General features: G+C 33.8%; 2 protein-coding genes across 3 annotated transcripts; one reads left to right on the top strand and one right to left on the bottom strand.

The window, feature by feature from the left end:
• Positions 1–10,634: 10,634 nt before the first annotated feature.
• On the top strand, positions 10,635–21,626 carry LOC124958002. 2 transcript variants are annotated; one of them, XM_047515653.1, is made up of 6 exons: positions 10,635–12,922; positions 13,021–13,194; positions 18,720–18,863; positions 19,119–19,420; positions 19,533–19,789; positions 20,112–21,626. In XM_047515653.1, exons 1-6 carry the CDS (start codon positions 12,610–12,612, stop codon positions 20,863–20,865), a joined length of 1,944 nt encoding a protein of 647 aa, XP_047371609.1. In that variant the 5' UTR covers positions 10,635–12,609; the 3' UTR covers positions 20,866–21,626. The 2 variants fall into 2 exon arrangements, with proteins under 2 accessions (XP_047371609.1, XP_047371610.1); XM_047515654.1 differs by lacking the exon at positions 13,021–13,194 and having other exon boundaries at positions 10,641–12,922; positions 20,112–21,618.
• Positions 21,315–24,436, bottom strand: LOC124958001 (ATP-dependent RNA helicase DDX24). The gene is made up of 10 exons (XM_047515652.1): positions 24,125–24,436; positions 23,528–24,014; positions 23,228–23,454; positions 23,013–23,158; positions 22,617–22,909; positions 22,325–22,547; positions 22,157–22,268; positions 21,976–22,093; positions 21,725–21,902; positions 21,315–21,651 (listed from the first exon to the last, which is right to left on the bottom strand). The coding sequence occupies exons 1-10, from the start codon at positions 24,308–24,310 to the stop codon at positions 21,378–21,380; spliced, it is 2,244 nt and encodes a 747-aa protein (XP_047371608.1). The 5' UTR covers positions 24,311–24,436; the 3' UTR covers positions 21,315–21,377.
• Between the last annotated feature and the right edge of the window lie 45 nt (positions 24,437–24,481).

The raw sequence follows: 24,481 nt of genomic DNA, 5'->3' as shown, positions 1-24,481 counted from the left end.
TTTTATAATGTATGTAAATATGCTTAACTATGTAAAGAGCTTAACTCGATTATGCAATTTTTTGAACACAACATGAAGGTTGTTGCATACGGAGACTCACAAATTAAAAAAATATATTAATTAATCGCATTTATAATTGAATTTTCTATTCATTAAGTCAAAAAATCAATCGAAAATACATAAACCGCAATCTTGCCTTATTCGATTCAAGAAGAAGAATGAATTTGATAAACTATCTCTTTAGAAAGAAAAAACTTTATGTAATTATTTAATATAATATATTTTTTTAATATAATTTCCACATCCCCAATATGTACAAATTATATTCTATAATGATTGTATTAATATTATTATTAAAACTTTTCCAAATATTGTTACAACAATGTTAATAAATAAAAACTCGAAAATTTATTAATTATAAACGATAAACAAACATGGTTTGAAGCATATTAGAATTAATCCATCCTTTTTAAACTAACTTAATTATTATGCGATACCTAATAGTCGACTACACTTTCAATTTCAATATACAATAGTATTTAGATATCCTTAATAGTATTCAAATTACAAATCCGTTTTAGTAGTGATAAGCATAAAAATTTAATAAGCATCATGCGCAATCTAACAGGTCGTAAGAATTAACGCCCAATGCAATAAATAAATTCTTTATGCACTTACAAATATATCTTTTACCATGCCATGATATTGAAGTATTTTTCGAATAACGAGTCAATATATTATTATAAGTTGTAGATTTGTAATTCACAAATTTAAAAATAGTTATAAACAATTCTAGAAGTGCCAAAAATGAAATTGTCTTGATAGGTAAAAGGTTACAATTTTATTGAAGGTTTATTGGTATGCAAAATAAAAAACAAACCAAATCTTCGCGAAAATTAATGTGAAACACACGCAACAAAATATCAGTTATTAAAAAATTTGATTAATGAATATCATTATTTATAATGATAAATATATCACTGTAAATGAATCACTATAATGATATATATTTAATTAATTTAAATAATGACTAAATATTAAAAATAGTTCTTTTTTTTAATCTTGACTATTAACAAAGTAATCAAACGTAATTACATAACAATTATTTTCAATATTAAAAGTTTAAGGTTCAGTTATGCAAGTAAATTCATAATAAAACAGCCTAATAAGTAGATCTTAATAATTAGTACGATATAAATGATATCAAAGAGTTTATAATTTAAATCTATAATTAAGTACAAATTAAGATATTTTTTCAAAGCAAAATTGAATACAATTGATATAAATAATATTGATGATGGTTCATCAATGTTCACATGAAATAAAAAGAAAATAATATATTAGTTGTGTAATAATAATGAAAGCTTATGCGCAAGATCATAGCTAGCGGATGCACTTTTCACTTTTATCTATTTCTAATGTTTCCTAACTTCTGATATGAATTAAATTTTAAACTTATAACTCTATATTATAATAGGTAAATAATAAAATAAAAAAAAAAAAAGATTAATTTTGTCAATCTACTTTATTTAACAAAAATATAACATAAATCTTTAAATTTATTATAATAATAAAATATATGCAATTATATAAATATATTTTTCATATTTTTATTCAATTTTATTTCATATTTAATATTCAATCGAAAGAAGCAGAATTAAAAATATTACGAACAGGAAAGGACTTTAATATATTTAAATTTTAATTTTAATGAGATGACAACATACGTCATATTCAATTTTAATAAATAATATCGACAAGAAAAATGACAACGTGGCAAAGTGATAAAACATATAATATGATAAGACAACGAGCCATTCTCGGAAGGTCCTATGATGCTAAGAACCTTCGAAAATAACTCATCGTTGATAGTTACCCTCTTGAGCCATAGTTTGTGGAGTCCTCTTTGGCATATGACCTCTTATTTGCTTCGTATCTTAGACACTAAGGACATTCGAGCATTCTCTACATATAATTTATAATAAAAGAAAATTTTATTAATCAATAAAAGGACTATTTTCTTTACTTTATGTCCCGTGAACTTATCCTAGCCTGCAGACGATCAAAGTACTCAGAAAATTCATCTACTGTTCACACATACATACATTTACACGAACGGTCAAGCAGCTATTAATTCTAATCTTATTACAATCTATAATTAACCATTCACATTGAAAAATTCAAAAATTCACAGGAATAAAAACTATGAAAAATGTAATATTTTTAATTTGTAAAAAAATCTATAAAATATGAAATATAATTAAATTTATTTATAAGAATTTATGAATATATGAAGTGTTAATACATTTGATACTAAGTATCCGACGTGTAATCCAAAATCTTTGCAAATTTTATAAAAAAAAAAAAAAGAAAAAAATAGCTTTTTCTTTTTAATAAATGCAAATACTTTTAAACTATTTGATACACGAATCATTTAATTTATGAAGTTACAGAGTGTTTATGAGGTAAATAATATATATATATATATATATGTAATCATGTTGTAAACAAATATTTCTATTTTTTGTAAAACCCTTGGACATTTCTAACATATCCTTGAACATTCTTGAACTGAATTGTAATACTCAGTATCTTACCTAAATCCAATCACATATTCATACAAAAAACATGCTATCTGCCTACCTACGTTTAACAAGAAGCAAACGTTCACACTAACACAAACATTTCACGATTCTTATACAGTTCAGGAAGTATTACAGTATACTGATCAATTCGAAACATAATCTCATAAAATTGTAATTTATTAACTAATTTTTTATAAAGATATACATAATCAATTTGCTGTAATCAATTTTCATAACTAATAACCACTATATAATAAACCACTCTCAAAATAAATACTAGTAGATACTAACATATAAACATATCAATCTATTAGTAAGTAAAGTATGAAAGAAAGAGAGAGAGAAAGAGAATTCTAATGTATTTAATAAATTAATTATTATACTATTTATAAATATTAACAGATATTAATATACTAATTAGTATAATAATATATTAATGTACTAATATTATAATTAATATGTAATATGTAATTGTATATTATTAATAGTATACAAGTATCTTATTTCTTCATTATAATAATATAATGACTTCATTGTTCAAAACTATTTAAAAATATATAATTATAATATAGGAGTATTTTGTTTATTCATTATTTGATTAGTCTATTGTTCAAAATCATTTAAAAAGTTTCTGTGTTCATACAAAGACATATTTTTGTTTAATAATTTCGTGTAACGCTGTACAATCCGCTACATTATTGCATATATGCACAATCATTGACACACTGACTGTCACCAAAAGTAGGGATCTTAAAACTAAATTTGTGTTAACTGATCCACACCAATGAGATCTGGGCACACGCAAAGGTGAGAATACAACTAGTATAAGGGAAAGAATCGGAAATTAATAGATTAGATAATAGCTGAAAACCTAAGTGAAAAAGATTAATTTATTAATTAAGCCAACAAACTAATAATTCTATCTTTATGCTTATTTCTTTTTAAATATGAAAAATTTCAGTATAATCTTTATGAAAATGATTAAAAATGACTCTATATATGATTTATAATTTGTAAAGGAATGAAATTTAATATATCTCCGTTAAATATTTGTATTTATATTATATTTAAAAATTTTCGAGTGAGTTCTTTTTATAAACGATTATTTTAATTAACAAAAAAGGTCACCCTATGTCACTTGTAATACGGAATCTATTCATCACGAATATTTTATTGTTAACCTTATATACATATACTATATTAATCTATTAAAAAGAATAACATTTCTATACTAAGAAACAAAGCATGTTATATTTACCATGCTCTTTTATCGAAGTCGAATAATTAACATCTAACTTTTCGGTTAATATTTTTTACTCGCGATGTCTCGCAAATTTGAGAATAATATGTCTACGAAATTATGTTTTAATGAATGAATTGATATACTGGAAGATGGCGTATGTTAAAAAAAAAAAATATGTTAATTATCTGTAATTACGAGTATGATGAAACTCAATGCAATTTATCAACACTAACCAATTAGTCTAATATGGTACCAACTTGATCATTGAAACAATTGATAATTCCCGCTTAATACAAGCAAAGCATCATTTTGTATATCGTTGTCGAGAAAGTTCAGAATTTTTTAAACTATTATAATAAAAATATTGTATATGAAAACTTTGTAAATATAATGTACGATCACATAAACTACAATAATATATATTGTATAGATCCAAATCATGGAAGTGAAGAAAGAAAAATATGTATAATAATAAGATCGTTTATAATCAGAAAACGTATTACTTCCGGTAATAAAAACCTATTGCAATGTTTTATTGGCTGTAGTAAACAAATTAATTAGTTTTCTTTTTTTTTTTCAAGAAATAAAGTATAAATAAAAACATTTACAAGGAATATTTAATTATTACAAGAATATTTACTAATAATATTTAATTATTACTAAAATATTCAATGATAGATATATATTATAGCCATATAGATAACATAGTAATTCCACTTGGTAATAATGAAAATTAACAAGTGTTATCAAGAAAATATATCGATGATTATGCGAGGAAGTGGATTTTAAATACATAATCTTTTTAAAAGATATATTTAAACTAAGAATTTTCGATCTTTTGATCATTTTAATGATAAAGATGCCAAATACCTTGCAAAAACATCTGCAGGTAAGCAAGATTCATGACTAAACGATATAAAACTCGTATATATTGAATGATTCTTAAACATTACAGTCATCAAAAGGTAAGAATAAAAAGGAAAAAGAGACACACATACCGTTATCAAATCGTCGAAGCAAGCTCGATGCGTGCACGAATTGGACGTTGTAGCAATTTTAATTCTTTCCTTAATAGATATTCCATAATTACCAAGGCGACAGCAGGCGATTTCGTTAATTAGTGTAAAATCGATATGAAGAAACGCGAAAGATGTTGCTTTTCTCTTTCTCTCTCTCTCTCTCTCTCTCTCTCTCTCTCCCTCTCTTTCTCTTTCTCTCATTTCACTTAGCTTATTAAAAAATAATGAAAGTTGTTCCTCTAATTAAATCGTTCCAACTAAAAAGTGTATTTAATTTATAACAATTATATTAACTTTGAACTCGAAGATATTATATCAAGTACTTCCTTGCAATTATCGTACAGTATCATATAATATATAAAGAAACAACAATTAAAAAAGCTTTTTACTGTCTTACGTAATTCCGTGTCTTTGTCAGAGTCAATGACTTTCCGAATATAACAATAACTTCCTATAACGCATAAGTGTTCGAACGCGAACGAATTCCAGGATCGATATTTATGGTCCTCGTTAAATGTACCCGGTCCAAACGTTCTCGCAGTAATAACTTGAGAAATGAAAAAAATTGCGGTTCCTCGAAGACTCAAAGCTCATTCCGGTTTGCACGATTAAGGTTTTACATCGTTGCAACAGCTTGAACAAACACCGTTTTCGCGAGAGGCGAGAGAATTTTGCGGTTCTGATTATTATCCCATGTCGTAAAGAAAGCTGCTGCTTTTACACCTTCTATCCTTCCCTTTACGACTGATCTTCGTCAAGTCCTTACGAAACACTTCGAACAATAACATCTCCTTTTTATTTTTTTTAACATGAGATGAAGGAACAATGAGATATGTAAAGGATTCGAGTGCAAACGTTATACGATAAAAGGAATAAGAAAAATGTAGAAGAGAGAAAGGACAGAGAGAGAGAGAGAGAGAGAGGGGGGGGGAAAGAGAGAGAGAAAGAGAAGAGAAAGAAGTCATGGATGGCAGTCGAATGTTAATTTACTTGAAGACAAAGTGTCAAAACGTGCCAATGCGAAAGCCAGAATTGGCAAGGTCCGTCCTACGTTTCCATGATTTCATGCTAATTTAATATACCGAACGATGGCATGCATTCCAATGTCATCTCTCTTAATAAGTATGGTACGCATTTCTTAATAGTCAGGAAGTCGTTGGTCGATTTAAAACGGGTAGAATGACCGCACGCTTTCATTTCTTTCTTATGCCGTATTCTAAGTAGCTTGCAAGAAAAAGATAGATCGTATTAATTGGTATAAAAACTATGTGAAATTAATACAATTTACAGATCGGTGAACAAGTGAAAGGAATTATTTCTGATCCTTGAAAAATTATCGTATAGAAATGTTATTAATAAAAAAAAAAGTAAAAATTAAAAATCAAAGACATTGTCATGAAATTCTTCGATTTATTTAATTGAATGTGATCGTCGGAATGATTTTGTCCTATTATAAAACTTCCATTACAATTTTCTCTCTCTCTCTCTCTCTCTCTCTCTCTCTCTCTTCTCTCTTTGCAGAGAAAAGAAACACCAATAATCGTTCTCCACGAGTGGGTGTAACTACAAAATTACACAGCTGGTCGTTTACGCGGCATACTCGTACGATAACGCGTTACTGCTACCGTGCCAGTTCTTATCTCAAGAAGCCTTCGTATCTTGAACAGTCATACTGTTCTCTCCTATCATTTGCATAAAAATTTACATAGAGAGTACTTTATAAGTCTTACACCTTAACGACATCTCTTCGTTCACGCGATATAATTCGCATCGATTGGATTCGATACGATCGTTAGAAATTCTCGCGTCGATATATTAACTACGATATTACTATCATACTCTTTTGTTTTTTCTGTATGATAACCAATCCCCCCCTTTAGAAAGAATCACCGATCAAATTTTTAAATTGTTTCGATAGAACGAAATTAAAAAAAAAAAAAAAAAAAAAAAAAAAAAAACAGAAGAAGAAAGAAAAAATTCTTAGTGAAAAAAAGAATAAAAGAAAAGAGGAAAATAAAGATTTCCTCAAGATAGAGGCAACTAGTCAACGCTTGGACCTTATGAAAAATGCGCGACTCTTCGTGACCTCAGGCATACTGCCCTTTGTCCATATCCACTTGGAATTCTTTAAAAGTTTCTCTCTCTCTCTCTCTCTCTTTCTCTTTCTCTTTCTCTCCTATCTTCTTATTCCACCATAAAGATGAGAACAGACAACAATAAGATGAGGGGAGAATGAAAGAGAAAGAAAGAAAGAAAGAAAGAAAGAAAAAAAGAAAGAAAGAACGAATGAAAGAAAGAGAGAAAGAGACAGAGAGAAAGAAAAAGATTTCGGTTCAAGTGGCGGTGGCGACGATAAAAATGCCAAGTACCTCGCAATTACAACTGCAGGTAAGAAAGGTTCGTGGCTAGCGATGGCTACGAGCAAACACACAAATCCATTCTAAAGTCTTACGATAGAAAATATAATTTTGACAAAATATATATATGAAATATTTTGAAGTTACAACGTATTTGTAAATCGTCCAATAAAAAAGCAGTACAATGAAGAATAACAGAGATGATCATGATTTTCAAAATTTGCTCGAAGATCGCGAAAGGTTTATAGATACTTCTACGAGAAAAAGCAGGGACCTCAGTAAAGAGGCCTTCCTCTCTCGTGGAGTATACTCGTCTACGTTCTTCGTTGTGCTACTAATAAAAGATACTGCTCCATGAAAGAAAAAAAAGAAAAGAAAGAGATAGAAAAAGAAAAGAGAAAACAGAAGAGAGGAGATAGAAAGCTTCTCCGGGTGTTGTACAGCACCTGCCACCTCCTTTGACTTTGATATTGCCTTACTTAACTTCATTTGCACGTATATTATTCTTATTGTCTTAAGTAGTCGGTAGACATCTGAACATGACTCTTAAAACATTCGATCTATTTCACTACAGATTTGTTAGACATATTGTATCTGCTGCACTTTTCAAGGTGAAACTAAAGAAAAGATAGAGAATGAAAAGAAGAAGGAAGAAGATGAAGAATAAAAAAAAGAAGAAGCAAGGAGAAAGAGGTTTAAGCCCGTACAATTTCAAAAAGGAATCGAATGGCTAGTGTGAGCCGATCTCAAAGGCTGCGATTCAAACGGTCCTTTTTCTTTTCTTTATCCTCTCCCTTTCTTTTGCTGCTTCCTCGGGGAAGATCCAAGAAGAGAGAAATCGATATGACCTCGCGCAAGGTCTAATTAAATCTATAAGGTTCTCGGTAAGCAGACGATGACCGAGCTATGCCGAGCTGATGGAATTCCAGGTACACCACCAGCCGCCGTAGAAAGAGAGAGAGAGAGAGAGAGAGAGAGAGAGAGAGAGAGAGAGAGAAAGAGAGAAAGAGAGAGAGAGAGAGCTTAGATACGAATTCCTCTCTTCCAATTGGACCCTTCTCTTTTCCTTCCACCCTTAGGTCGCTCGAGCAGAGAGAATAGTTTCGCAGTGAAAGAGGAAGAGAGAGAGGCTCTCCAACGGAACGGCCCCGAGAAACAAACTGGTATGCCAACGGGATTTACGAGCACCATCTTCGCACTTTTCCAAGTGATTAGGATCGCCGGGTGAGCAGCGCACTCGATAAGCTTCCACTTTCGATTCTCTGCCCGGGATTTTATCTCGCGAATCTTGCGACTCTCGAACGAGCGTCATAAAATTATCGCTCGTTTTGCGCTGTAATTATCCTCCCTTTCCACCACCACTACTATCACCACCACTACTATCTCCACATATGAAGATCCACGCGAGAGAAAAGTTGAATCGAATTCCTCCTTATCCTTCCGACGGATCACGTTTCGTTATCTTTCAAAATCGGAAATTGGAAAGAAACTATATTAAAGTTTAACGAGTAGACGGAGAGCGTGCACATACTCTTGTTCAGTGAACGCACCACTGTTGTTCCATGTAATTCAAGAAAGTTACTTCGACGTACGAGGCACGTTCTCTGCTACGTTCACTCGTACTTCATTCTCATAAATTATGTCGTGCGTTCCCGCGATTACGCTCGCGGAACCCTTTGTTTCGTCGTCATATTTGTCCTCGTCCTCGTCGTCGTTGACTTCTTTAGAAAGATAGAGAGAATGGAGAGAGAAGATTCCGTACCACACCCTGACTTGCCTGGTAATAATAATTGTTTGCGCCTTTTACATCGAAAATGGTGTCCTTGTCCTTGCAAGGCTACCACTATATATACTCGAGACTCTTTTCCAACGATCCTTCTAGCAACGCCGTGGGAAAATTGTTACGATCGTGATAGCACCCTTCCACCCCCACCTTCTTCCATCCTTCTCTTCCTCTTTCTCCTGCAACTAACATCGTCTCTTACAGGCCGCTCGCTTTGACTGATCTTTTACCGAGATTAGTTCCTATCTCTTGTATGGTCTTTACTAAACGCATCCGTGGTAAATATAGAATTAAATGGACCGAGACATTGCTACCGACATATTAATAAACTTCACATTTCACATACCTCTCTCTCTCACTCTCCCTCTCTCTCTCAGAATTTCTTTTCTTTCACTACTCCTGCGATATCTTTCTCAAGTATCGTCGACGTTCTCTTTTCGTCCTCGTAACTTTACCGTCATTAAATATTTTACAGTTTTTCGCGGACGTCCACGATTTCACATCGTCGAATCGATGTATCGAATCGAATTGAAATCGTTTGAGGATAGAAGTAACTTCGAATAAACGAGTTGTTCATTAAATAAAACATCGAACTTCCAAGAAAAAATAAAAATAGGAATGATGAAATCAAAATGAAATTAAAGGATAGATAATTGTAAAGCGTGAAGATTTATAATATTTACTTATATAATCGTGAAACAAATCAATTAAATTGGCAAATATTTTAAATCTAAAAGCGATTATTCGTTCTTACGATGATATGCTCGATAATAGGATATTGCTCATTATCTGTGTTGCACAATGTCCTGTTTTTCTTTTTTTCCTTGACTTAACGTAGTCAAGATTTCCATCGTTCATCGAGTGCAACGAGTGATCGCTTGCGCGTAACGCGACAACTCGATATTGCATTATATCGATGAAGCAATAAAATCTAGCAATACTTTACGTATATGAGTGTGTGTGTGTGTGTATGTGTGTGTATATATATATATATATATATATATATATATATATATATTGACTAAAGATAACACATATTGAGACACAGCGTCGATGACGATATAATCATAAACTTATTATGAAAGCAAATATTATGAATTAGTTAAATGTTATAAAATCTATTATCTACGGATTACATTATTTATTTACAAACAACTGATAAAACGATAGTTTCGTAGAAACGAGATCGTAGATTCATTCGTAAAAAAATAAGATAGAGGAATATAGTTCTTCACGAAGTAATTTAACAGAAAGGGACACGCGTACGTCCGGAGGAAGCTCCATTCCGCTCGATTACGTTCCAAGAGAATATTATATGGAGGAACTATTAAGGGCGGTTCGCTTCTGCGGGTAACAGCTTCTCGAGCATAATGGTAGAAGGATCCTTCTATTGAATAAACCCACGTCTCGCGCGTGAGGTTGGAAGAGGTATAGTAGTACAACGTATTCTATTGAGCAACAACGACAACGACAACAACGAGAAGGAGAACGACGAGGACAACGAGAACGACGACTTGAAGCAAAGTTTGCCAAAGACTGTTCGGCCGAGTACAGGCTGGTAGCATAGTGTGACGTGTGAGATAGTAGAGGAAGTGGTGGTGGTGGTGATGGTGGTGGTGGTGGTGGTGGTGGTGATGGTTATAGTGGTGGTGGTGTTGGTAATGATGATGGTGGTGGTGCTGAGATACAACGTGGTTGTAGGTCCACGAGATATAACACATACTACCAGCCTACGTGTTTCTTCTTTCTATGTGTAGTGTCAGCAGGCCTCTTACGCTCGGCTCACTTTGTGCGAGGCGTCAGTGACTTCGCGTCCGCCGCTCCGATCGGATCTTCTCTTGGATCAAGTACACGAAAGCTCATCTCTTCGTTCGTACATCGTTCGTTGAGTATCTAAAAAGCATTTAAATAAAATCCATTAAAAAGAAGTCGTGAATAATTTTGATTAATGTGCTCCCCGACGAGCCTTCGAAACTCCATATTTATTCTCTTATAAAATAAATATGAGAGAAGAGAAACGGTCCTGTAAAAACATTCGACATATTATTCAAACCTCTGAAAGATGAATATTCCAGAACTTCACTCCAAGTGGAAAAATCTAGATCGTTCGTTGTTTTAAATAGAATGCTAGGAGAATTCGTTCGTTTAGATCACGATCTCTCTGGTGCGATTTAAAATCGCGCGATAAGAAAACTGCTGCTGCTACTGCTGTTGCCGCTGCCGCTGCCGTTGCTGCTGCTGCTGCTGTTGCTATTGCTATTGCTATTGCTGTTGCTGTTACTGTTGCTGTTGCTGTTGCTATTCCTGTTGCTGTTACTGCTACTCCGATCGATCGCTTTGGTATGCGAGAGAACGGAGCAAGATATCGAGGCATTTGAAGGGCTCCCCATGGCCTGCGAGAGAACGCAAAGCGATAAAACTTGGAGAACGCAAGAGGGAAGGAGAAAGAGGGATATGTATCTTACGTAGCACGTGAGAAAGCAGAGATGCACCGGTAAATCGTTAAACGCGACGGGGATCGAACCGCGGGAGATAACCGGCGTGCAAAAGAGAGAAAAACAAAAAAAAAACAAAAAGAAAAGAAAGGAAAGAGATACGTATAGAGAGAAAGAAAGAGAAAAAGCGAGAGAAAAGAGAAAAGAAAGAAACAATGAAGGAAGAAACGCAGTATACTCGATAGATCGATCTCGATCGTGCATCGGAATCCTATTGAATCTTTTCCCGTCGTTTGAATCGATCTCGATCGATCGATTGAAAAAAGTCCAGACTCGCGAGTGTATTCTTCTTTCGGAAGCGTTTCAGAAACTATCCGCGAGTATCTAGAACGTGCCAAATCGAACGTCTCTACGTACTACGAATGCAAAATCGTAAACCTCGATTTCACTACGTACTGTTGCAGCTTGGTAACAGTTTAACGTGCAGTGAATGAATTTTGTCTTTATCGATAAAAATTCAAGAGGGAAATACGAAAAAGAATCGAAATATTAGATAATAAATAAATAGGTAATAAAAAAAGAAGGAAGGAAGGGAAGACAACACGTTAAAAGTGATAGTGAATGGCAGGGTACGAAGACGCCGAGTGACATAATCGAAGAAAGTGCCAGAGAAAGAAAGAGAGAGAGAGAGAGAGAGAGAGAGAGAGAGAGAGAGAAAGGGGTATAGAAAGAGTAAGAGGGGAGAGAACCGAACCTGTTATTAACCGGTAAACGCGCAGCCGCGCTCCTGTCAAGGTGGTGGTAATGAATCGGCGAGAAGGTGCAGAGATTCGAAATGCTTTTAAAGACAGGGAACGGTACGGTCATCCGACCGGTGCGAAAATCAAATGACGAATCGCCCGAGAGATCGGGCACAATGCTTCTTCTTCCTCATGTGTTTCCTTTCTCGTACGGTCCTCGAGCTTTTCAATCGTTCCAATAGAAAAGAAAAAAAGAAGGAGAGAAGACTCGATCGTGATATGTTGGAGAGGTGTTTTAGAGAAAAAGACAAAGGAAAAAAGAAAAGGAGTTGTGTCGTCCTTGTGATCGGCTAGATTAAGAAAGTAAGAGAAAAAGGAATAGGAAGAGAAAAAAGTAAAAAGGAATAAGAAAAAGAAGAATAAAAACAAAGAAAAATATAAGGAAGTATGTCGTCGAACGGTGAGTTCTCGACAATGTCCAGCGAGGAAATGCCCTCGTTACCGAAGAGTCTGCCGAGTTCTCGCGAGGCGACGGCCGAGGGTAGTTCCGGCTCCACTGGTGGATATATGCCGCTTCGAGAGTTCCTAGATCGATTTTCACTACCAAGGGTCGTCAGGCTTGAGGGTACTAGCGGCAGGCCTGTCCTCCTTTACAAACAACAACAGAGATCTCTTCGAGTCACTGCTACCTTACTGATACATCGATATCGACATGACGTTAAAGTAGGACCAGAAATTGTCATTCCTGAAGGTTATCCAGGTAAGTTTTTCTTATCATTATAGACATATCATATTTGGAAGGTCAACGTTCTGATTCATCCTAAAAAGAATTTCTTTCTTTATATTCCTCTTTTATAGAGGTGCAAGGAGTAAACTGTGAAATTGATGGCACGCGATACCTCGTCTTCTCGCTCCAATTGATCCCAGGCAAATTGTGTAACAACATGCGTGGTGACCGCGGCGAGCTTTACAACTCGCTCATAACTTTGTATTTGCTACGTGGCAATGTAACCCAGGCTTATGTAGTATGTAGTATGTAGTATGTATCTATATCGCGAGAGTAGTAACAGTAAATCGCAGCAAGGAAACGTTATTTAACGCCCACGAATTCGCGGACACGCGGATGGAAAGGGAGCATTATTCACGATGAATCCAGGACACAAAGCGAAATCATTTTTCTCTTTACCCTTTGTGCCCACGTATGTCTTTATGTACACATGAGTATTATACATACCTATGTGTATGTACATATCTATATATATATATATATATTTTTTTTTTCTTTCTTTTTCATTCAAGTGCAATAACAAAAAGATTTTTTGATTTCTTTTTTCTTTCAATCGATTCGAACCCTTCCAATATCCTTCCTAGGATAAACATCTTGGACTCGACAACGCTAGTTCGTCGTCGAACGATTCTATTCGAACGATGGAAAGATCGAGAGTGCAAATTCTCAGGTGGTCTCGTGTAAACGGAACGCGCCGTGTTTCGAAGTCCAGTTGCGCTCCCAATGCGGATTTCTGACTAAACCGATTCAACTACAAGTTTCCCTTCTGCGTCATCGTTGGAATTTCAACGCGTGCAACGCGCTTTCGTTTCGAGGCCGCTTGACTTTCGTCACACAGCTAATTCGATTAGTTTGACGCACGTGTGTGAAATTCGCGATTCGATTCGTGATCGTGAAAGAGCACGAAGGCATCGCATGTAGTTTCCTTCGTCGTTATTCCATTGACCTATTTTAAGGCTTGTTTGTTTATTGCCTGAATGAACTCATTTTCCTATAACTGTTTGGCTTTTCTTTCTTTATAAAAGAAAAAAAAGAATGATAATAAAAAGAAAATAAAAAATAAAAAAAAAAAAAAAAAAGAAAAACGAAAAAAGGAAAGAGGAAAAGAAAAATAGAAAAGAATTTCTCACTCCGTCGAGCAACATCAATGTTAAACGACGATCTTGTTCTTCCCTTCCTCGAGATCTCACGAAGAGTTAAGACGTTATAGCAGGATCGAAACGACGTCGTTAACGTCGAAGGAATTAGCGAGACGTCTTTCGTATCGTCAATGCGCCGTCGCCTTTCGTATCGTTCGTAATTTTCTCGCCGATGTGGAAAGAGAGAAGGCCACGGCAAAAAGGGGTACCACTACTCGGCTCGTGATTCTCTTCCACGAAAGAAGACGAAGAGGAGGAGGAAGAAGACGAAGAAGACGAAAAAGAAGAAGAAGAAGAAGAAGAAGAAGAAGAAAGACGAAGAGAGAAAGAGAGAGAGAAAGAGAGAGGAATATAAAGCTGCTGTGAGAGAAGCAGCATTAGAGGCGTATACTCCTCTCTTCGTGCTCGCTATATATCATCGTAATCAGCTTACGTTCGCGTGTAAAAAGCTCGCAAGAAAAGCAAGCCCGTCTTTTATCCTCTATTTTTATCTTCTCGATCCACGAAGAGAAAGAGAAAGAGAGAGAGAGAAAGAGAGAGAGAGAGAGAGAAAGAGAGAGAAGGAAAACGGTAAAACGATGCTGGGAAGGAGCAAATGAAGACATCGTTTCGTGGGATAAGAAGAACATTATTGCCATCTCTCCTCGAATCAAAATAGCTAAAGTAGAACGAGATACGTATACTGAGATTGAGGAAACATTAAACGGTTTGTTCCGTTTGTCGAGTGTCTCCTACGATGGATTGGAAAACAAATTAAAAAGTAAAAAAGAAAAAAAGAAAAAAACCATAAGATATAATTATACGTGGTAAAAAAGATAATAATAGCCAATTTGCTAAGATCTTTTAAACTTAAAGATGAAAGAAAGCATAATGGAATTATACGATCTACCTGAAAACGAAGGATTTCCGTTTCTAATTTTATAAAGAGAAAAAGAAATAGAAATAGGAAATGAAAAAGGTAGAAAAAGAGGGAACTATATATATATATATATTAAGTACCTTAGTCTTCTATGCGTTCTTGAAATCGGTAGTACAGCGAGAAACGGAATCCACTTCAAGAGGAACTTGAACCTTCAACCAGGATAAATTTACTAGGGAAGATTCAGCACGAGGATCCCGATTCCAAGGACCGATAGTGAGGATGCACGATATCGCACAAATCACCAGCTCTCGCTTAACCACCATTCGCGAAAACCCTTGCAAACGACTTCGGGCTCCAGTTTACAGTAATTTATTAGGCGTGTAAAAGTACCGTCGAATGCCATGAGATAGGTCAATGCCCAGACTTTCGATCGAGTCACGATTGAATCTACTCTTTTGCGTATAACTCGAACGAGCTCTCTCTTTCTCTCTCTCTCTCTCTCTCTCTCTCTTTCTCTCTCTCTCTCTCTCTCTATCTTTTTTCTTTTTTTTACTCATTTCTTCCTTTTTTCTTCTTTTTTTTTTTTTGATTTCTTTTGCACGTGCCATTTAAAATGATGCCTCCTAAAATTTTATGGAACGGTTTACGAGTTAATCGTATAACCGATCGTTCGGTAACATTTCGACTTTGTAATACAGCAAGAACTTTTCATTGAAGAGCCGACAACACAACTAACAAGATTTATGAACCGTGATTATGAAAGAAAAAAAAAGAAAAAAAAAAAAAAGAAAAAAAACCCAAAAAAGAAAACAAGAAAAGAAACAGACAGACTTTTGTTGAACCTTTTGGTATCTCTGTAATCTCGGACGGTCTTGAAAACGAGTTGTTTTGAAGGATGTTCCGATGTACATGCTAATTTGTGTTTCTACTAATAAATTATACGTTCTAATGACTCTTCACTTTATCAGCGTGAACGCGATTATACGGTCTTAAAGAAGATTCCCTTCGTAAAATCTTGTCTCCCGCGTTCCGCGCTTTTATATCCACATTCGATATATCGTTATTATTCCCTCGACTACTATTTCCTTCTTAGACGGTTTTATGTGCAACGAAAACGTCGTGTGCCAAACGAGTCCTCGACTCGTCCTGAGTCTTGATTTTAAATAAAAGTCATTATGACGTAGCTATAACTCTTCGAAACCGGATACAGAGAAATTATGCGGATAGTAGCGGATGGGTAACTCCTTCGTATGTACTTACGCTTTTCCCATTACTACTTTAACGTAAAACTTCATGTATTATTAACAACGAAGTCAGTCGTTTTAAATGTCTTTTCAAATGCTTAATCCTAAATATATAAGTCTCGTCAATCTAACGGTGAGTTCGATTGATATGTTAATGAAAAAAAGAAGAAAATAGGAAGGTATGCTCGAGAAAAAGGTTCTTTCCCTTTCTAAAAGTTGCGTTTAGAATTTTGAGAGTTCGACGACCTAAACCAAGATAATATCTATTTTTCTATTGAGGCAACAGCTTACTGGCTCGTAGGGTCTATTGTCCCTTTTCATCTAAAGAAAATGTTCATCCCTGAATACCGTCCTTTAGTTGATTATGGACAAATCTGAATTAGGATTGATTCCTTAAAAATACCGAGTTAGAACGTGACGAGGAATAAAATAAAGATTGAGGAACATCTGCTTTCACGAGATAAGTTTAAAACGACGATTCGATAAGATCACAGATGGAAAAAAGAATATAAAAAGGAAAAAAAAAGAAAGAGGATAGTATAGTATCCCTTGATATTGTTTTTCTCTTATTCTTTTTTCTTTTCTTTTTCTTTCTTTTTTTTAATTCTAAACGCATGTTTATAGCCACCATGGATGTACACAAGTACGTTTGTCACGAAACCTATCTAATGTTGATCTCCCGTGCCGAACGTTAAATTCTGATGCGTGTCTATGAATACCTTTTACAACGTGTTCCGTTTGGTAACGGGTTACGTTTACGATGCTATAATACTCGTACGAGTAGGGGTCGCCAAGTATTGGTCTATGTCTACGTCTATGTCGCCTGAACATTTCTTTCTATACATACTTTCTTATATATATGTGCATGTGTGTGTGGTTTAATATATATATATATATATATATATATATATATATATATATATATATATATATATATATTTGTGTTTTATATTTCACTCAAGCCAATTAGATATCTATATATGAAACTAGGATCGAAGACAAAAGATACATCGATCGATCAATAAATCACAAATTTGTTAGTTAAATGAGATTAATTTGCTGTGAAACTAATTAATGGAATAAAACGATTAAGAGATAAATAATTAATGGAAAGAAATACTCTTGAAATCGATCTTCAATTAAACGTTATTGCGAAATTTTTCTTTTTAATTATTCATGCATAACTATGTGCTACCTTGTCAAGCGTAATAAACTAAAGAAAATGAGAAAAGACGAAGAGAATATAAAATCTCGCAACGTTCCACCGCCTTCATCTCAGCTAAACTTTATTTTTTTGTATATTTTTTTTTTTTTTTCCAAGCGGATGCTACGATCTTGGTAATTACGAGCAGAAAGGCGCTTTAAACAGCCGCGTTAACTATGTCGAATACACAGAATGCATAGAAATGGAAAGTAAAGGAAGGCCGTTGTGCAAGAGTGCCTACTCTTTACATTTTCTTTTCCGGACCGATCGTCTCCCCTTCTTTCTATTACTTTAGAACGTTATCTTCGTTCCGTGCGAACGTTGTTTCTCTAACATCCTTATCTTTTATATAATTTAATACAATTCAAGTTATAACCATCCGTTATTTCGCTTAATCCATTCTTTACTGATCTCAGATATGCAAATAAATTATTCTACAAGAAAAATTATTAAATAAGAAAAAGAAAAAAAATTATTGGATATATAGAAACAATTTCGATTTCATCGGATCTTTCTATTTCTATAATTCGTTCGTTCGTAAAGTTTAATAAAAATTCTTCGAAACTCTTAAATAAAAATCCAAATAAAAATCAAAATAAAAATAATTGTAAGGAGAAGATAAAGGTGAAAAATTCTATACGAAACATTCTCTTTGATTTCGACATAAAAAAGGAAACAGTAAAGAAGTTCGTAGGAAAGAACGTTTCTAAAGAAAGGAAGGAAGGAAGGAAGGAAGGAAGGAGAAGAGGCGGCAAGCAAGAAAGAGGTAGAAGTAGAGGTTGAGGATAAGGATGAGGAGAATCGTGTTTCTTAAAGACCGCGTTGAACGAAGAGCACGCACGCGCGTGCACACGTGCATTCGCCCATCAGGCCGGCATTCTTAAATCAATTAACGACAACGAAAAGAACCAGCCGACCTTCGATCAGCCAACCCATTCGAGAACAGACTACTGTGTCTCTCGAATCTTCTTCCTCTTCTTTCCCTTTCTCTCTCTCTTTCTCTCTCTTTCTCTCTCTCTCTCTCTCTCTCTCTCTCTCTTTCTTTTTCTCTCTGTATTTACTGACTCGCACTACTCAAATCGTTTCTCTTTGGAGTTCGACAAAATGCCGCTGTTTTTATGATCCTCTACGACGAATTTAAGAAAATACTTCCTCTTATGACACGAATAACCTATCCTTTTCGTAGAAATAAACAAATATTTTTTTCGTGGAATAGAACCCCTTTGTCGGTAAAATTCTAACGAGATAAGAAGCTCTTTTACCAAAGTTTTTTTTTTATATATATAAATAATACAATTTTTCTTTTTATTTTTTTTCGTAGGATGGTTTTCTGTGATATCTGGCAATAACACAACAGGTAGTGCACGAGTCTACAGAAGGATGGAATCATTGGTACGAGCCGGTGTGCCAGCTTTCCTTTTGGCGGCGCCATTAAGAGCATATACACTTACGCACTCGAAAATGGGTAATTCATATTTTTACTAGAATTTTCAGAATATTTCTTCTATATCAAATTTTAAAATATTTCTTTTGTTAGAAATTTTAGATATGTTCTTTCTTCTATCTCTCTTTCTTTTCTCTTTGTCTCTCTTCTCTTTATAACAAATGAAAAAATATCTATCTATTAGAAATTTTATCATTTTTATCTTATTAAAATGAACAATTCATTTCTAAAATTCAAAGAAATCTATAGATTTCTTTCTTTATTATTTTGTTTTAGAAAATGGGAATCTTCGTGCTCACTACACAAAAACCACGATACGGGCCGGTGAGATACTGCGACTGATAGCCGTTTTTCAAGATACGAGAAAATGTACCTCGGTTACTTTTGGTATCTCCGGAGGATCATCAGAGAGAGATCAATACGCGCAATGTTTGGATCCTCACGGACGAGAAGTGTTTGCACCACTCTCAGCGAGGGGTGAATTTTACGCGATATGTCAGAACGGAAGTACGGATACTGGAAGCGATGCAGTGCTCTATAAAGTTCATCATCTTGCGAAAAGGCCTTTACCTTTAAGAGTACGTTATGTTTTCGTCTCTTCTAACTATTAAATTATAATATTTAGTTTTTTGTTTATTGAGTTGCAATTTGAATTTTCTTCAAATTTAGAGAATATTTTTACTTTCATAGGTACGACTGATAGCAGGTCCACTGCCGGTTCCATTACCAAGAGAATATGGTGGTTTGATGCAACTGGAATCTTCGACGCGTGGTCCTATTGTTTTAGGATGTATAGTTCCAGAAAGGCCGGTCCATAATCCAGAAATGCTGGAATTAGTAGTATCTGGTAATGGTGCACCTAGAGTAAGAAGAGCACGATTAGGTTATCCATCAGAAGCAAGATTGTTGGCATCACCGAAGATGCAAAGACTCCTTGCAGCGTGCAGGTAAAATATATTATCTCTTTTCTAATGGACATTCCAATCCGTTGGTAATAGTAAATGATTCCCTTATAGATTCAATGATTTCTAAAAAAGAAAACTTCTTTTTATAAAACATTAAAGTCTGTTAGACGATTCTAACTTACCATTTCTCTTCGTATATAAGATATACGATGGAACGCGCAAGTTCTTTAGCATAAATGCAAAAGACACGTTCAAAGTAATGCGACATATACGTCGATGTCACGTAGGACGGTACGCATTCGAAAGATGCAAAGCGTTCGCGAATGCATGTTCGAGCGTGCCTTAACTGGTTCTTCCACTTTAGCCGAGCAGTCGGAGATCGTGCAACGGAACCACGAGTGGCACCTTTGAAATTACATCCAAGCACGGAGAACTTAAAGGAGATGCATTTGAAGAAGATCAAGCCGAAGCCGGAAACAAGACCGATACTTCAGAGTTTGAGGGAAGGCCTGGAGCAACTGAAAAAGACTACTGTTAGGGAAAGAAGCCGGACGAGGCAGAATTCTGGAAATGGTTTTCTAGAGAGGATCTCGAAGCTTGCTCAAGGTGGTCGTAACAGAAATCCCGCTAAGAAATCAGCGTCGTTCACATTCGCTGTTAGACCCGAAGTCGCTATGAAGTCTCAGGAACGCTACTCCAGTTTGGAGCCAGAAACTACCTCTCGACAGAGTCGCGCGGACTCTTCTAAACAACCTGTACAAAGATCGGTGTCGACCAGTGTCTTAGAGGTTCCACCAACGAACGTCGAACTTCAACCGAATTATTCTCGCGTCCGTGACAGCCTGACACCTCTTCCACCAGTTCCACAACCAACGAAGCCCAAAGCCGATGAGATTTACGCCGAGATATGCGACAATAACACGACTGTCCAGATACAAAACTGTCCTGGAAGTCACGTCATGGCTAGCATTAAGATTATCGTAAAAGGTAATGACGCTCCGTTGGAAGAACGAAATCCAATCCGCAAGAATAGATATATCAATTCGATAATAATTAATGATCAGATCGATTCAATTATCAGCACAGAGGACGAAGTTATTTACAATACGATATTTTGAACAGATTGAATTACGATTTATCTATTTCAACTATTTTTTTTCTGGAGCCATGAGAAATACCATGTAGAAAATAGAGATGGGCTGTGCTTCGTGATCGATATCGCACCGATCGTACTTCTCTCGTAGTTATTCTTTTTCAATTTGTATTATATTTAAGTAAGGACAATTTTTTCGAATAAGTATGCGTAAGTTTAGTTACGAGTCTAATATACTTTGTACATATCTTCTGCCACATGTATTAACTGTAAGAAGGTTACGTACGCGCGCATATTAAAACTGCAGATCGCTCGATGTAATTAATAAAAAAAAAAAAAAAAAAAAAACAAAAAAAAAACAAAAAAAAGAACAAAAAAATATGACTTTGTATTTCATGGATGATAAAGCTGAAATAACACCAGTTACAAATAATCTTTTTATCACCTTTTAAGGACGACAAAAATAAATGTATGTTTTTGATGTCCCTTCCCTTTTTCTTTTTTATTAACCTTTGTACATTAAATTTATTTCGAATTTTATACTTTTCTTTTCTTTATTGGTCTTTTCCTCTTTAAAGAAACTACGATCTTATTCGTCGTTTTTTTTGAATTCTCTTCTAAAACTTTTTTCATTATATCAATTGCTTTTGAATAGCCTTGATTTAAATTGTAATCTGTATTAGTGTCCGGATATCTTCCAGAGAATCCTTTCGGAACTAATGGTTTTGATAAGAGAGATGCTAAATGATATCTTTTTGCCTTTAACGAACGTCGTAAATCTGCTATTTCCTTTGATTTCATTGTTGTTTCTCTAAAATGAAATACAGAAAAGATCAATAAAATAAAATTAATAAAAGCATTAGTAAATATGAAAACAATATTACTGCTGATCTTCATCCAAAATGATATCCATATCTTCTACTGCTTTCTGTAACCATCCTTTATGCACATTATTTCTTTTGCATTTTAATACTAAATTATCTATTTCCCTAGCAATATCGACTCTTTCCTTTACAGCTATTAACAGTCTGTCTATCACTGGAAATGTAGGTATATCTTCAGCTAAAAGAAAAAAATAAAAGATCATATTTCAAAGAGTAATCAAAATAATAATTAATGATAATCGTAAACTTACTTCGTCCTAGAGTTTTGCACAATTTACTATAATTCTGTTTTTCTGATGGTTCCATCATAAGAATTGTTATTCCTTCTTTTTGAGCTCGCGCGGTTCTACCACTTCTATGTATATAACTCTAAAAATTTATTGATAAGACAATGCATAATGGAGTATAAATTATTGTTCAAGTAATATATACCTCAGATGTTCTAGGGACTTGGTAATGTATTACATGTTCAACGTTAGGAATATCTAATCCCCTTGCAGCTACATCTGTTGCTATCAATATACCATTCTCATCACCCTGGAATCTGAATTATTTTTTTTTATAACTGTAGGTCATTAAAAATCATTTATAATCTTTTACCTTTCAAGATTTTTTAAACGTTGTCTTTGTTGCATGTTAGCATGTAAAGGTAAAGGATTACATTCTAGTACGTTAAAAAGAGTAGCCAAACGTTTAACACAGCCAACACTGTTACAAAAGACTAAAGTTCGTCCACTGTGTCTTTTTAAGAAATAATAAAGGTAATAATCTTTGTGATCTATTGTACATGCAATTCTACATTCTGTCAAACTTGTAGCAGTACCTAAGCATAAAAATTAATGCTATAATTTGTTTCTTAATAAGAAATATGTCAAGTTAATAATTTACTTACCAGTTTCCTTTGTAATGTCCACTATCTTTGGATTCTTTATTTTTAACATGTCTATGATTTTTTGTAATTTTTGACCGGGTGTAAGTTTAAATATTTTACTTTTTCCAAATCTTTTCTTTTTCCTTTGTAAATAATCAGGAATATCATGAACCAAAGTTAATGTAGCAGAAAATACAAAAGTTTGTCTTTCCTTTGACTTCTTTTCATTTGCATTAATTCTTTCTATTATATTCTGCAATTCTTGAAAATGTCCTTTTTCTAACATTCTATCAGTTTCATCTATTGCTAAATACCTAATATATATACACACATTTTTATTATTTTCTTATTAAAATCATTATATTAGAAAAAAAAATGATCGTGTTAGCATTAAGTTTATTATATTTATACACATACTTAATAGAACTCAATTGATTCAGATGCACATTACCAAGTTGTATCAATTCCCATAACCTTCCTGGAGTGGCAATTACTATTTCAGGTCCTTTGCTTAAAAGTCTTTCTTGTTTAACAGCAGCCATGCCACCTACTACAACTGCTATCTATATAAAAGAAGATTCATCTTAATAAATAATATTAAATAGATTGATTTTTAGTATAATTTTCATTACCTTTATAACAGTATATTTCGCTGCTTTAACAAGATGATCTTTTATTTGAATAGCTAATTCTCTCGTTGGTGTTAATATCAATGCATACAATGGTTTTGTTAAAGAATTTCTTTTCTCCTCTATTTTTATATTATCTATTACACGTACACATCCAATTCCATCAATGTTAGTATTATTTTCCTCTAATTCTTCCTCACTCAAATTATAATACTTATCCTTATCAGAATCTTTAACATATTTATATGTGAAATAAATAATACTATATCCACATTAAGTCAAAAAATAGATATATATTCTTACCATCTTCATCATTGAAATGTTCCAATTCTTCGTCTTCACTTTCATCTTGTAATTGATCTTGTTTTTGTTTCAGATGTTTATTCTTTAATTCTAATATACCATTTAAAATGGGAATACCAAAAGCTAATGTTTTTCCACTGCCTGTTTCAGCAGCTCCAAGAATATCTCTATGTCCTAATATTGCTGGCGGCAAAGTTAAAGATTGTATAATTGTAGGAGTAAAAAATTTTTGATCTAACAAAGCTCTTATTATCTCATTCGGTGTACCAAGAGCATTCCACGCAGAAGCGTTAATGTCTATTATATCGCTTTCAATATGATCAGTCCTATTATCTTTGTTTTCATGTAAACTTATAATTTTATCAGACTTTGATGGATTTGATTTTGTATTTACTTCTTTGATTTTAGCTTTCTTTGCTTGGGGTTCTATATCTTTATTATTTACAATTTTCTCTACTATATCATCACATTGCCATTTAGATACTGACTAGATAAAATATATATAAAAACTATATTATTAACAGAGCAAAAAGATTCAATAAGATATTTTTCTAATTTTTCCATAATTACAAAACGTTAAAAACAAAAAAGAATTACCTTACTTCTCTTCTTAGACTTATTTGTAGTTACAACAATTTTTTCTTTGCTATTGAATTTTTCTAAACTATAATCAGTTAATTCCTCTATACCGATTAAACCATTAGCATATCCATCAGAAAATACTGCACCATCTAATTTGAATGGTTTCCATTCATCAAATCCAACATGTTTTAGTTTCGTCATTTTCTTAAACACTTGCAATAATTACTGTTAATAAATTGCTATAATTATTTTTATAGTAAAGAAACATAACCTTACTATTGTCAAAATAATGCTAAACACGTACATGCAGTAAACTCGATAATTTCGATTATCGAGACATATCGAAAGTTAAGTTAAATGATAGGTTATAAA

This window comes from Vespa velutina, chromosome 2 (assembly GCF_912470025.1).
Source record: "Vespa velutina chromosome 2, iVesVel2.1, whole genome shotgun sequence".
In the NCBI taxonomy this organism is placed as follows: Eukaryota; Metazoa; Arthropoda; class Insecta; order Hymenoptera; family Vespidae; genus Vespa; species Vespa velutina.
Note: the sequence above shows the minus strand (reverse complement) of the source record. Positions and strands in the feature narration are given on the sequence as shown.

Bases quoted from the DNA above. Each gene is read 5' to 3' on its own strand.
- LOC124958002 (XM_047515653.1), top strand. From the start codon at position 12,610: ATGTCGTCGAACGGTGAGTTCTCGACAATGTCCAGCGAGGAAATGCCC. The intron at 12,923-13,020 runs GTAAGTTTTTCT...CCTCTTTTATAG, and splicing joins CATTCCTGAAGGTTATCCAG to AGGTGCAAGGAGTAAACTGT. The intron at 19,421-19,532 runs GTACGTTATGTT...TTACTTTCATAG, and splicing joins AAAGGCCTTTACCTTTAAGA to GTACGACTGATAGCAGGTCC.
- LOC124958001 (XM_047515652.1), bottom strand. From the start codon at position 24,310: ATGACGAAACTAAAACATGTTGGATTTGATGAATGGAAACCATTCAAA. The intron at 22,910-23,012 runs GTATGTGTATAA...TATATATATTAG, and splicing joins AATCAATTGAGTTCTATTAA to GTATTTAGCAATAGATGAAA. The intron at 22,269-22,324 runs GTAAAAGATTAT...AAAATAATTCAG, and splicing joins CGTTTAAAAAATCTTGAAAG to ATTCCAGGGTGATGAGAATG.